This window comes from Cavia porcellus, unplaced genomic scaffold (assembly GCF_034190915.1).
Source record: "Cavia porcellus strain 051 isolate PalLab524CR breed Dunkin Hartley unplaced genomic scaffold, mCavPor4.1 scaffold_61, whole genome shotgun sequence".
NCBI classification, from domain to species: Eukaryota; Metazoa; Chordata; class Mammalia; order Rodentia; family Caviidae; genus Cavia; species Cavia porcellus.
This window is the reverse complement of record NW_026947544.1, coordinates 1,780,716-1,795,221: the sequence shown is the minus strand read 5'-3', so window position 1 is coordinate 1,795,221 and position 14,506 is coordinate 1,780,716. Positions and strand designations below refer to the sequence as shown.

Below are 14,506 nucleotides of genomic sequence, written 5' to 3'. Positions count from 1 at the left end.
CAGGACTGGGCTACATACTATAATTTTTTTTTTTGGTATCAGGGATCAAACTTATAACCTTCAACTTGCCAGGTAGCCACTTATGCTGCTGAGCTAAATCCTTGGCCCTATATACTATGAGTGTCTCTTGTGATGGATTCAGGAGCCCCCAGAGATGCAGGGAGCCCCCTGGTCATGTTCGACATGAACAATACCCAAAGTCTGTGCTGCACTACAATGTGGACTAGGGCAAGGCATAGGCATGGTGTATGTGGTCCATTTTCAACTTACAATATTTTCAACTTCTGATGAATTTATCGGGATATAACCCTCCTGAAATACTAGTACATGCAAACTAAAGCAGATGGGCCAGGCTAAGCAATGGTCTCCTGTAGGGAGCCGAGTGACAGGCATTGCTGTCTCCCTGCCTCTCTCTCCTATGGGCACTGGGTCTGCCTACATTAACTATAATCCTCTCCTGCTTACGTCATGTATCCGGATGTGATGGTGACCCTGTTGTATTCATCTCTTTAACCTCTTCCTGTCCCAGCTCCTGCCCTTAGCCTATAAAAGGTGTGATCATTTCCTGAATAAACTGGAGGCTTGATCAGATTATCTTGACTTGCCTTCGTCTCTCTTTGTCTCCCCCATGTCTTTTATTTAGTCCCCGTTCCCCCTCCAGGAGTTCTGGATAGGTTGATCTGCAGGCCGGATCAGTCTCCAGTATTCAATGCAGTTTGACCCAGGGTATTTTCAGTGGAGGATGGTTTCCTGGGAGGTAACTGATTTATACATAGAACAATGTGCTAGAGTTTGAATCTGAGGCATAGCCCAAGGCCCACATGTGCTGGCTTGGTGGCCAGCTCATAATGCTGCTGGGAAGTGATGGAGTATTTAAGGGGGCCTCATGGGATGAAATGACGTCACTGAAAGTGAGCCATGGATGCTGGGATGCTGCCCTTGCCTGTTTCTCTGGTCCCCATGTGGCAAGGCTTCTGTTGCCACCACGCCCTACTGTCCTGAAAAACAGCCTCGCCATAGGCTTGAAAGCCATGGGACCAAGTGACGACGATGGACAGAAATCTCTGAATCTGTGAGCCCAAATCAACCTTTCCTCTTTCAGGCTGGTATATCTAAGGAATTGTGTTACAGAAGTAGAGAGCTCACACACAGAATTTTGCACATTCATCTCTCAATTTGGGTGGAACAGATTGGTTTGGATGTAAGAAAATCAAACTAAGATGATAGTGGAGTGTGAGAAGGCCTTGATTTACTAGAACTAAGTCTGTACACAAGAGAAATATGGCACAGAGACAAGGCAACTCATCCACAAGCCAGGGATTTCCTGTGCCTGCCAGCAAACCACCAGAAGCAGTGACAGGTATATGATTCTCTCCATGGCCCTCAGAAGAATGGTCCTGCTACTTCCTGGGACCTCTGCTCCCCAGAAAGATGAGATGGTACTATTTCTGTTACTGCCACCACATGTCCTTTGTTACACTGCTCTGGGAATGAATCCACCCACACTACCTATCACTTATGAAAACATTCATGCTTAGTAAATTCACAAGATCCCTGGGAGTGGATTCAGAAATGTGACATGAGGTAAGGCTACTAGGAAGGGGAACACAGCGGGCATGGATACCACACCGGAGATGGTTTGACCCGAGTAGGGTGGGTTGGTGTGCCAACGCATGAAGATGAGTGTTCATTGAGGCCATTTTGTAAGTCTTAAATATCTTCATGCATTAACACTTCATAGTAAGTTTTACTTCACAAAAGCAGATGACTCACTGGGAGAATCCCACTGGTCTGTGACAAAGCACGGCCAGAGAGAGCCTCTTACCTGATTCTTGGAGATACCGATACACCAGAAAGTTCACCTCGTCACTGGTTATGCTCATCTTAGGCCCACCTCGAGTTGATGAGGTCTTCACGAAGTGGTAGCCACCCTCTGTTAGGAAGAAATCACAGAGAGAACGCTGAAATACCACCTGCATTTTTCTCTGTGTTCTTTTCCAGGGATTGAACAAAGTAATGAACGTCCATTTTCTTACACACATGACAGTAATTAACATGTAATTCATGTTCAGTTTTGCTGTAGCTCAGTGGTAAAGTGCTCACCTAGCATGCATGTGCCCCTAGACTCGATCCCCAGCACTACAAAGAAATCAAAAGACTACTTTATATCTATATTCATCTATATAAATGTACAACTCTGTCTACATCTGTATCTAAGTGAAGAGCTGGCATAATTTATAAGGCAGGAGCGGATAAGGTAAAAACCATGGTAAGAAAGCCAAATTCAGAAGCAACAGCAAAAACCAACAAATGATTGTTTATTGGTGAAAATCTACACTCTACTTGAGAACTAGCGTGAAAGTAGCTGCAACACACGTAGCTGCACACATGCTCAGTGCTGCCGCGAGCAGGAGGGGTACATTAAACGGGCCATGATGTCATTGATTGCCTTTCGGAAGCGGCCACATAGTCCTGGAAAAGGGAAGAAATGCGGTGTCTTTCACTCCTCAAATTTTGATAAACCCAGTGGTTGTTCTGTGCAGATGCAAGAAGGAAGACCGCTACAAACAAGGAGCTGAGCTGTTAGACATGTCTGCCGCCTTGATGTCCTGGCTACAGGAGTCCAGGGCTTCCGGTGGCTGGTCAGACCACACGGAGCATCTGCACCTCTCCACAGAACCCTTGTGGTGGACTGGAAATGGCTTCTGCCACTTTCATGTGAGGCTGGTGTAGATATCATGTCTGGTTTTCCTCACAACCATCTGAGCTGGACAACCAAGCACCTGGAAGAATAAGGTCTTGTGACTGTGGTTAAACCAGAATGCATCTGTCAGCATGGGCAACCAAGTCCAGCAGCAGCAGTGCTCAGCTGGTCAGCAGAGCGAGGAGGTCGGCAGCAGGTCACTCATTTTGCGTCCCTTCAAGGGCAGCAAACTTTTACATTTTACAATGAATGGAAGGACTGGAAGTGAGTCCTGCCCTACGTAATTCCCTCCACTTGTGTGTGGGCAGGACTCATTTCTCCTGCAGAGGCTATGCCTAAGGGGAGGTTAGCACATTGGGTGAGGTTGACAAGTTGACCCTCTACAGTCATCAGTACAATGGTGAATCTTGCCTGTCAATCTGACTGGACCAAGAAACACTGAGGAGATTAGGAAAGCACAGTTCTGGGTACACCCTTGTTAATGTTTCCTTGAATGTGGGGGGCACCTTTCTCTTCTCCATGAGGTGAGCAATTTGACTCCCTCATAATGTCTGCCTCACTGTGGGCCCAGAAACAAAGCCATGGACTGGAACTGCTGAAACTGACGGCCAAGATACACCTTTCCCCTTGTAAGTGGTTTTTCTCAGATACTCTGTCAGAGTGACAAAGCTAACACAATCGGTTAACTGTAAGACTGTGTCTTAGCAGATGCGAGGGACAGCCTCTCTTGCCAACCCTGACAACACAAGCAGCCACCATGTGCCTTTGTAGGGTACCTCACTCCCAAAAACTACAAGTAGTCAACAGCTGGAACTTGAAAAAATGCCTGAGCTCCAAGTATGCATGCAGGAAGGTGGGATGAAACCTTGGCCATGGGACCCAGGCTCCTGACCCAGAGAAGTGGTAAGAGGATAATTATGCACTGTTCCAACTTGCTAAGTTTTTGCTAATTTGTTACACAGCTGCTGAAAATTAACACATTCCATGTTGTCTCATTCTACAGTTCATTTTGCAGTCATAACAGAATTTTAGTTTCCAGGTACCGGAGCTTTGCTGAAAAATGCTTCTCTTCTAGCAGTTGCTGGTGAAAATGTGGACACAAAGGAACCTTCTCACATTATGGTAGGAATGTAGTGGGTGTGGCCATTTATGGGAACAGTACAGGAGCTCCTGAGAAAACAAAAACTAGAACCACTATGTGTCTTAGCACAACCACTACAGGAAAAGAAATGAGTCCATGTGTTCCAGTGATGCTTGCACCCTCAAATTCACAGTAGCACAAGACACTGATGCAACCAGGAGGTTTATCTGCTGGTAAGTAGATGAAAACAACATGAGACATACACACCATGGAATGCTGGTCGGCCATAAAAATGTGAAGAGTTCAGTGCAGGTGTGACTGGAGATCGTCACATTGCGTGGACAGACAAGCGCTGTGCCTCACTTGTATATGGACACCTCAGGAGCTGACCTCACAGATGCTGAGAGTGGAACAGTGGCTACTAGCCACTGGGCAAGGCGGGAGAGGTTTGGGGATGACACCCAGTCACAGTGCAGCAGGAAGTGGAAGCAACCATGGGTGCTACTGCACAGCTGGGTGTTTACAAATAATAACCTGGCACTATACATTTCAAAAAGGTAGAAGAAAAGACTGCAAATTTTTACCACAAAAAATGATGTTTGAAGAGATAAGGGTTAACATGATTTAAACATTATACAATTAATGCCTGCATTGAAACATTACAAAGTATCCCCTTACTGTGGACAATTTTGGTTTGGATCAGCTAAAGATAAAATAAAATAAATATAAAAAAAACAAGTCAAGTGTGGTGTTGGACACCTGTAATCCCAGTGACTTGGAAGGCAAAGGCAGGAGGATTACAAGTTTGAAGCCAGCTTTGCCAACTCAGGGAGACTGTCTCAAAACAAAACAAAACAAAACAAAACAAAACAAAACAAAAGCAAAGCAAAGCAAAGCAAAGCAAAACAAAACAAAACAACCCTAGAGATGTAGCTCAGTGGCAGAACAGCCCTGGGCTCAATCCCCAGTAATGGTAAAATAAATATGGTATGTAAATAAAATTAATTTTAGAGTCCTAGTGAATGCTTATCTTCTTCAGTTTAATTTGCCTCAGGCCCTAACCCTTTGAGCGTCTCCATGGGATGACTCCTCTAGGCCCTTTGCTGTGAGAGCCAAGCACTGCCCTTGTGCACACACCCAAAGAAAATTTGACAGTCAATATATACATCTGCTCTGAGATTTCTGTTTGATGGCTGGGAAATTCATTCGTAAGACACAGCCTTAGCAAGAAAGCATTAGACCCTCAAAAAGAAGCCATGAAATCTGACAGTGTAATAAAAAATAAAATATTACTCAAGGGGAAGCAGTGAAACAACATAAAATATATGTAAGAGAATGCTGGGGTCCTCAGCAGACTTTTTGGGAGCTGAGTGGTACAGTAGTATGAGAATGCAACTCCTCTGGCAAATAGCTGGTATGCGGTTCTCTCTACACCCCGAACACCTGGAAACCTCTGGTTTTCATATCAACAGCTTGTGAGGACAAAATAGTGGAAGGACAGGTGTTTCAATGGGTAATTTCGGAGAGCCAAACAGATGCATTTGAGAAATTGCATCTATGAAGCCCAATATAGGCACAATGCTAAGTGGTTTCTGTTGTGCTTTGGGCATTTATGAATATGAACTGTAAGGTATTCTGAGGTTCACTTTGCAGATGGTATTAATCCCAGCACTTGGAAGGGTGAGGCAGGAGGAGTACAAGTTCGAGGCTAGCTTGGGCTACAACAGTAAGATCCTATCTTGAACCAAGACAAAATAAAGCAAAAGACTAAAAGTTTGCCAGGTGTGGTAGTGTACCCTGTAATATTATTACTCTGGGAAGCTGGGACAGGGAAGATAGAGAGTTTGAGCCCAGTTGGGCAGTTTAGAAATGTAGCAAGACTCTGTCAAAATAAAAAATAAAGGAAAGGGGACACAGCTCAGTACAAAGTCCCCAGGTTTAATCCCCATTACAAAATCCCAAACGCCCACAATGAGATAGGTAGAAAACAACTGTTTCACTTTTTTGTGTTAGTTGATTTCTGTATTTCCTTCCAGCCCTAATATCCTGTTCTTGCTTGTGTCTAGATGTACCTCAAAGCTTTCTGGGATCATAGGTGGGGGCTTTTTCAGAGATGGCTGGATCTAGAGTGTATCATGTTGGAGTTAAGGGTGTGTGATTACCAACTCAGTCCACTTACTGCTTTGGCACCTGCCTGAAGCCTGGTGGCCTAGATCAAATATAAAAGGGGCAGAAAGAAAAGCTGCTAAGGTTGCTTTTATGTGCTGCTTGCTGTCTTCTATCTGCCCTGCTTTTCCACGGACTGTTTCTCCTCTGTGATGTTCCTCTACCTTAGTACCAGCCAACTAAGGACTGAAATCTTTACAAATTGTGAGCCAGATAAACCTTTCCACTTTTAACTTTGAATGTTGGGCATTTTGTCTCAGCAAGAAAAGTAACTAAGGCAGAATTTGGTACCAACAGAGGTCATTGTTGTGAGTATGCCTTTGGAACTGGCTTGTGGGGAGAGTTGGGAAAGGTTCAGAGATGTCAGATGGAATGCCTGAGGCTGGTCAGAGCTCAGAAGACCAGAGTGCTGCTGGAAATGCAGCAAAATAATTTTCACAATCTTTTAGATAATCTTTGCAAAAAACAAACACCACTGATCCACAATCTGAACTGAAGTTTAGCAATTACTTTTTCCACAACCAAAGTGTTTTTAAAGCCTTTGTCAAGTTGGGGTAGAGTTGTTGGTGGTGGGGGGTACACAGAACTTTAATGTTAGTCTCACTTGAGAATTGTGGGATAGGGTAGAAACAGCACAGTGCCCCTTGCAGGTTTGGCAGTGGAAATGCTCCAAACCTGGAAACCCCAGGAAAGTAGCCAGTAGTCCCAGACCCTGCACACCATGCAGTGGAGAGGACATTATTCTACCTTGGAGGATCAGATCAATGGCAAGGATCAATCCTGGACAGTGGGGCTCCTCTTTTCTTTATGTTACAGATAAGGAGACTGAGGCACAGACATGATACTGTGCCTGCCAGGACCTTGCAAGGAGTAGACAGAAAGTCTGCACCAGTGACACCAGTGCCCCAGGCCTGAACCCTCAGAGGGTCTCTATGGATTTGGCTTCTCTAGGCCCTTTGCTATGAGAGCCAAGAGACAGTGAATTCACCTTGGTTTTGAGTGTTCTGAGTCTGCATGTATTAGCAAAATAAGTCCTGTTGTGCCTGCTATTAAATTACCACGCATACTGTGCAGCAGGTCTCGTGGGACACCTCATGGGGAAGAGCACAAGAAGCTTGTGGAAAAGCAGGTTCACATCCCATAGGCCCATGGTCATCGCCTCACCCTGAATGTCATCCTCAGGGAATAAAAAGCACACAGGGCACCTCACCATAACTCTTCTGTGGTTAAGGAACTGTAAGGTACAAAATTACTGTGCTTCTCTTAGAATCACAATTGGTGTTTGGTAGCACTAAACACATTCACATGAAAACATTCACATAAGCACACAGCTCTGAAGCTGTCTAACAAGCAGACCATGCAGATAATGCTGAGGTCCAGGAGCAAAGCCCCCAAGGATCAGGACATGGCGTTAGGAGGTGGCATCAGACTTTCAGGGAGGACAGACATGGGAGAGGGCATTAAGTGCCTGGCTTTAGTGTCAGTCTGTTTTGCATGACTGGGGATTGGGGCTTTGCACACACTAGCTAGTGCTCCCTCTATACGGAGCTATGGGCTTGGTGAAAAGTTGAGCTCTTAACAGATGGAGCCAGGCCCATGAGGGGGAGGAAGAGATGCTAGAGATGGAGGGAAAAGGGCCTGGAGCTCTGCATGTGCATCTGAAGGGGGAGGGCTGCTTTTGAGGACAAGACTGTGACTCTCCCGTGAACACCATGCTCCTCATGAAGATGCTCCAGTACAAGAGGACAGGGCTGCCTCTGTCCTTGATGCCCAGGATGATTGTGTTGGGTGAGCACTGTGACACTAGTTACAGTGAGGTTGGGGCTGATAAACTCCAATTTCTGCTCTGTGAGACAGAAGGTAGGAGAGCCAGCAGTGTGAGACCCAGGGGGCAGCCCAATTTCCAACTGGGCTCTCCCACTTTCTGGTCTGAGATTGGAAGCTGAGTTAGGTGGCTGAGCTTCCTTTCCAGAAAGAGCTTGTGGGATTCAGTGTTTTTCTACTAATTTGCAGAGCAGAATACTGTATATGGCAAGTAGCCAGCCCTGATAGCTAATGTTCTTAGTCAGCTTTGAAAGCTCTCCTGAGCAACCTAATGGGCTCTCATATTTATTTTTTAGTGGGTGTTGATATGCATGTAGTTCAGGCTGGCTTTGAACTTACTACATAGCCCAGGCTGGTCTTGAACTCGATGTTATCCTCCTGCCTCAGCCTCCCAAGCACTGAGATTGCAGATACATTTACCAGGATCATCAGACTTTGACTCTAGGCCCATCTCATGAGTGTTGTAACATAGGCAAGGCATCACAGGAAGAAGCCTCACCAGGAGGGAAGCATTCTGTTTCTTATGCACAGCTGCAAGCCCAACTCTTGGCGAACTGGTTAAGTTCCATGAGTAACCTCCATTTCCAGCCTCCATTCCCAAAACAAAGGGGAGGTACCCGTGAGCATATGCAGCCTCCCAGCCAGGGGAAGGGGCCATGAGGAGCTCCTTGTTCCATCACCAGGGTTTATTTTTCTTGCCTAACCCTGTTTTGATTAGCAACACTGTCAACTGGCTTGACTGGCCATCTTTGGAGTTGTCATGGCACCAAAAGGGAAATAACCCCTTCCACTTTGAGGCACAGCCACGATGTTCCTTTGTGCTGTTTACTCAAGAAACAGGAGAAGAAAATGAGCACAGGAGGCCGATGACAGTTGGGGATTTTCTCTGTCATAGACAAGGAACAGTAGATACATAGTAATTTGGGGTTAGAAGGCAGGAGGATTTCTAGCATTTCTTCTTCAAACAGCTTAATTTCAAGGTGGCAGGAGCTCCTGTCATTGCAGATCACCTGACAAAACAGCTCAAGATCCAATCCCAGGGAAAAACAAATGTTGTATTTTATTTTATTTAATTTGTACTTGGTTTGCAATAACCACCATTCTCTGGGAAAGAGAAGACTGTCCCCAAACAACAAAATCTCCATTGCTCTGTAATTATCTTGAAGACTGACTCTAGAGACACCAGAGCTCCAGTGAGTGCCCGGAGGGACAGAGCCTTCACCTGTGTGTCTGGCAAGAATACAGCAGTGCCTGGAGCAGCTCTGATGTCTCCCAACGATTGGGGCTCCTAAGAGTTGCAGAGCAACCCTTGGCATCCCAAGAGACACAAAAAAGTACATGTCATTCTGCCACCAGCCTGCTGCACTCACACAGGAGGAAGCCATGGCCCAGAGTCCTCAGGCTGGGGTGGTGGTGGGGTGGTGGCCAGAGCAGCAGGAAAGTCAGTTTGAAATGACCTTGGTTCTCAGAGGGGCCCACTCTTCTGTGCTTCTTCTTGTGCTCAGCTTAAGGTCTGCCTGTGGTGTTTTCACCTGCAGGGTGGCTTCCTACACACCTGCTTTCTCTGTAAGCTGTGTCCATTCGATTTCATAATTGGCAGCTACATGAAGACCTCACTGCTAAAGCAACACATTAAATTTTACACAGAAATCCCAGTGCACCTTCTGTAAGATCTGATGAGAACCGTTTCTTCCAGGGGAGAGAACAGTCATCTTGTCACTCACTCTATCTCTCTGTCCTCCAGACTACCTAACTGTAAATAAGCCAGGATGTACGTGACTGTCCAAAGTCAGTAGGATTAGCTGGGCCTGGTGGGTCACGCACTCAGGGGCCTGAAGTGGGAGTTCAAGACCAGTTTGGGCTACAAAGTGAGCTGAAGGCCAGCCTGAACTGCATAGTGAGACCCTGTCTCAAAAAAGAAAAGAAAAAAAAAGTCAGCAGGATTAAAAAAAACTGTAAGAAAACAAACATTGGAAATATCATGCTGCCACTCCAGTGATTTTAGAAAGCAATATATCACAGATAGAGTATGCTCGCTAGGTAGGAGGCCCAAGTGCTAAATGTCTTCTACATCTACATTTACTCATCTGTCACCCTATAATACCCTATAACACAAATATGACTGTGACTATTGTTATTGCCATTTTATAAATTAGAGAAATAAAGAGCTAGGAGATGCTGACCAAATTAAATGTCAGGGAAACAAGGATTTAAAGTGACATTATCTGATATTAAACATGGTGATACTAAGATGTCTGCGTCAACATTTTCAAACCTGCACAATGGAAAGATGATAGCACCTCAAATCGGAGGGAAGGTTTTGGGGAGAGGTGTATGTGTAACAACCCAAAGAGAAGGCCAGCATACACTTACGGTTTGACCCCAAATGCATGCATAGGGAAAGGTCAGGAAGAAATACAACAAAATATCAACAGCGGTTTTATGTTGGTTGCTTCCTTTCATATATTTATCTTCATTTATCATTTATATGTATCTTCATTTATCATTTATTTATTTCACTGATATTTATCAGTGAGCATGTGAAGATATATGTACACCTGTGTATATATGCATATACTTTTTTTCCTACAGTAAGAAAAATTTTCTGAAAAAGAAAAGCTTTGTATCAGTTTTGTAGGTATATTTATTTACTGAGTCAAAATCAGAAATACAATCAGAGAATTATTTTTTTCCTTACTGGATTTCAAATGTCCAGTGGTGTGTTACCATTTAAATATGTATATAAAACAAAGAATCAAGAGGCACAACACCCATTAAGAGAGTATTTTAAGACAGGAGAAAATGGAAACATTAGTCTTTGAGATGGACCACGCATGAGCTAAATTTGGTTTTGTGCACACATGTGTGTACACATGCACACAAACAGAACCTACCCTTCAAACTGCATTTATGGTTATTTCTAGGGGTGGGGCTCCATAGTCTTCCTTCTGTATGTATGTGCTTTTGTATTTTCTTGTTTTGTCCTAGGAATGTGGGTTGTTTCCATATTTATTAAAAGAATCCCGCTTTTCTTTTTTTAAATTTTATTTTAAAAAGATTAATATAAAAGAGGACATAGCAACACAGATCAGAACAGAACAATTTAGGCAACATAATGTTTCACCACAAGACAACCCGACCTAACAGTAGCTACCATAGTGTGTCTTTCCTTGAAATATTTGAGTACACCTTCATATACTATAGTATCAAACATAAAAAGATAGTGTAAAACAATTCAAGGGAATGAAAGTATTATAGCATATTCAGAACCAACTAACAGAAAACAAACATTGGTTTGTATATTATCTCCTTGTCTATGAAAATTTTTGTTTATACTATCACATATAATAAAATACAATAAGATACAACAAGATAAAACCAACGGAGACAAAAGAACAGAAGCTTGGTAGGACTTCAAAATGAGATGTTATTAAATCATCACTAGCTATTATAATGTTGTTTTCTTCAAAATAGCTGTTCATGCCATCACAGAAAATAAAATCAAATAACCTAGAAAAAAACCATTCCAATTAATGAATGAAAACATTATAAAGCTACAAAGCAATATAATGGGGTATCATGATTACCACTATGTATTTTTACCATCTCTTACACTAGGGAAACTATTTGGTATTTATGCATGTGAGTTTGACTTATTTCACTTATGAGTAGGTCTCAAGCTGCATCCATTTATTTATAAATATCTCAATGTGATCATTCTTTATAGCTGAGTAGTACTCCATTGTATAAAAATACCACAACATTTTTATCCATTCCTCAGTTCATGGACACTTGGGTTGTTTCCAAGATCAATTTCTTTTTTCAGTATATTGTAATTTTCCTTGTATAGATCTTTTACTTCTTTAGTGAGAATAATTCCTAAATCTTTCAATTTTTTGGTTGCTAGTGTGAAGGGGGTGGCCTCTCTTATTTCTTTCTCTGAGATTTTGGTGTTAGTATAGAGAAATGATATTAACTTTTGAGCACTGATTTGCTATCCAGCTACATTGCTGAATTTATTTATTATATCTAGGAGTCTTTCAATGGAGTTTTGGGGTCTTCTATGTAGAGTATCATGTCATCCACAAATAATGATAATTTAACTTCTTCTTTTCCTATCTTTACCCCTTTTATTTCTCTATTTGGTTTAATTGCTTTGGCTAGTGTATCCAGTTTCTGGCCATTTAGTATGATACTGGCTGTTGGTTTGTCATAGATGGCCTTTATGATATTGAGGTAAAGACCATCTATTCCAATTTTCTGTAAGGTTCTTGTCATGAATGAATGTTGGACCTTATCAAAAGCTTTTTCTGCATCTATACAAATGATCATGTGATTTTTACTTTTGGCTTTACTGATCTGGTGGATTACATTTATTGATTTAGGTATGTTGAGCCATCCCTGCATGCCTGGGAGTAATCCCACTTGGTCATGGTGTATAATTTTCTTGATGATTTGCTGTATTGTATGTGCCAATATTTTATTGAAGACTTTTGCATCTGTATTCATTAAGGAGATTGTCCTGTAGTTATCTATAGATCCTGAGGAAGCTTTAAAATAACACTTGAAACACAGAAATATAGGAAAATGACAAAACGAAGGACCAAATTACAACCTCAAACCTCTAGCTCATCTCAAGAAACCTAGGAGCAATGTATATAGAAGAAAATATATGCCATTCACCTCAAATATTGGACACAACAGCTACTGAAATTAACAAGCAACTCCAGGAAGCTTTAAAGAAATTCAAACTCGAAATAATCTCCCAGGTAAAAGAAGAAATGATAAAAGAAATGAAAGAGATTCTGAATATACCTAAAGAAAACACAGATAAAAAATTGGAGGAACTAAACAAAAAGATAGAATCCCTAGATGAGCAATATAAGAAACAAACGGAATACATAATGCAGATGCACAGAGATATACAGGAAATAAAAAACTCCACTGAAAGTTGTAAACACTGCCTTAACGAAAGTGAAGATAGAATTTCAGACCTTGAAGACAGGATTGCAGCTAGTGAACAGGAAAGGAAAGATCTTTTAAAAATAACAAGAATCAGGAAACAATTCAACAACTGAAAGATGATGCAAAGAAGAATAACATAAGAATGACAGGGATTAATGAAAAAGAAGGAGACAACATAAAGGATGTCAAGAGGATATTTAGAGAAGTAATAGCTGAAAATTTCCCAAGCATCAGATCAGAAACCGACAGCATTATCAGTGAAGCATATAGAACTCCAAATAGTCATAACCAAAATAAAACTACACCCAGACATATAATAATCACCATCCCAGAAATCCAACACAAGAATAGATTATTAAAAGTTGTCAGACAGAAAAGACAGATCACTTATAAAGGAAAACCTATCAGAATCACAGCACACTTCTCAGCACAAACAATAAAGCCAAGAAGAGCATGGAGTGAAGTATTCCAGATCCTAAGGCAAAATGATTTTCAACCTAGACTAATGTATCCTGCAAAACTATCATTCAAAATTGATGGGGAAATATGATACTTCTATGACAAAGAACAGCTGAAGAACTTCATGAACACCAAACCAACCCTGCAAAAAACATTGAAAGACAGTTTAGATACAGGAAGGAAACAACCACTAAGCAAAGCAAATAATTAAACAGAACAGAAAGATAAAGATGCAACAACAGAGAGATAACATTCCAACAATAAACCAGCATTTAACAGTAATAACCATTAATGTAAATGGTCTCAATGCACCATCAAAAGAAACAGACCAGCAGAATGGATCAAGAAACAAAATCCAACCATATGCTGTTTACAGGAAACCCATCTAACCCAGAAGGATACTCACAGACTGAAAGTCAAAGGATGGAAAACAATACTTCATGCAGCAGGAATCCAAAAAAAGGCAGAAGTAGCAATTCTGTTTGCAGACAACGTGAACTTTAAACCAACAATGACCATAAAGGACAAAGAAGGTCACTACATACTTGTTAGGGGAAAACTCCAAGAGGAAGAGATAACTATCTTAAATATATGCGCACCAAACTCCGGAGCACCCAGTTATATAAAACAACTATTATCAGAAATGAAAACTCAAATCATCAGTAACACAATTGTAACCGGACACCTTAATACACCATTGACACCAAGGGACAGATCAATCAGACAGAAAATGAGGAAAGAAATAACAGAACTGAGTTACACCTGTATAAAAATGGGTTTGATAGACGTATACAGAATGTTCCACCCAACCACATCAGAATACACATTCTTCTCAGCAGTACATGGATCATTCTCTAAAATAGACCATATATTAGCTCACAGAACATATTTAAACAAATGCAAAAGAGTTGAAATCATCCCTTGCATGTTATCGGATCATAGCGCTCTGAAATTAGAAATTAATGATAAAAGATACTGCAAAAATCCTGCAAACACATGGAAACTGAATAACACACTCTTGAGTAATCAGTGGGTCACAGAAGAAATTAAAGAAGAAATTAAACAATACTTAAAAGAAAATGAAAATGCAGATACAACTTACCGGAATCTGTGGGATGCAATAAAAGCCGTCCTGAGAGGAAAATTTATTGCACTGAGTTCCCACATCAGGAAAACAGAACGAATACAAATAAACATCTTGATACTACACCTCAAGCAGCTAGAAAAAGAAGAGCAGGTCAAGCTCAAAGACAAAAGAAGAGAGGAGATTATAAAAATCAGAGCAGAAATCAATGCCACAGAGACGA

The 14,506-nt window shown here is 41.8% G+C and overlaps 1 protein-coding gene across 9 annotated transcripts in view; it reads right to left on the bottom strand.

Annotated features, from left to right (window-relative positions):
• LOC134470265 (F-box-like/WD repeat-containing protein TBL1X) overlaps nucleotides 1-14,506 on the bottom strand; it is a 221,116-nt gene that overhangs the window by 44,283 nt on the left and 162,327 nt on the right. For all 9 annotated transcript variants that reach the window (XM_063244472.1, XM_063244469.1, XM_063244477.1 and 6 more), the window contains one exon: nucleotides 1,826-1,933. In XM_063244472.1, the coding sequence (XP_063100542.1) occupies nucleotides 1,826-1,883 (58 nt within the window). In that variant the 5' untranslated portion in view covers nucleotides 1,884-1,933. The remainder of the gene's footprint in view (nucleotides 1-1,825; nucleotides 1,934-14,506) is intronic.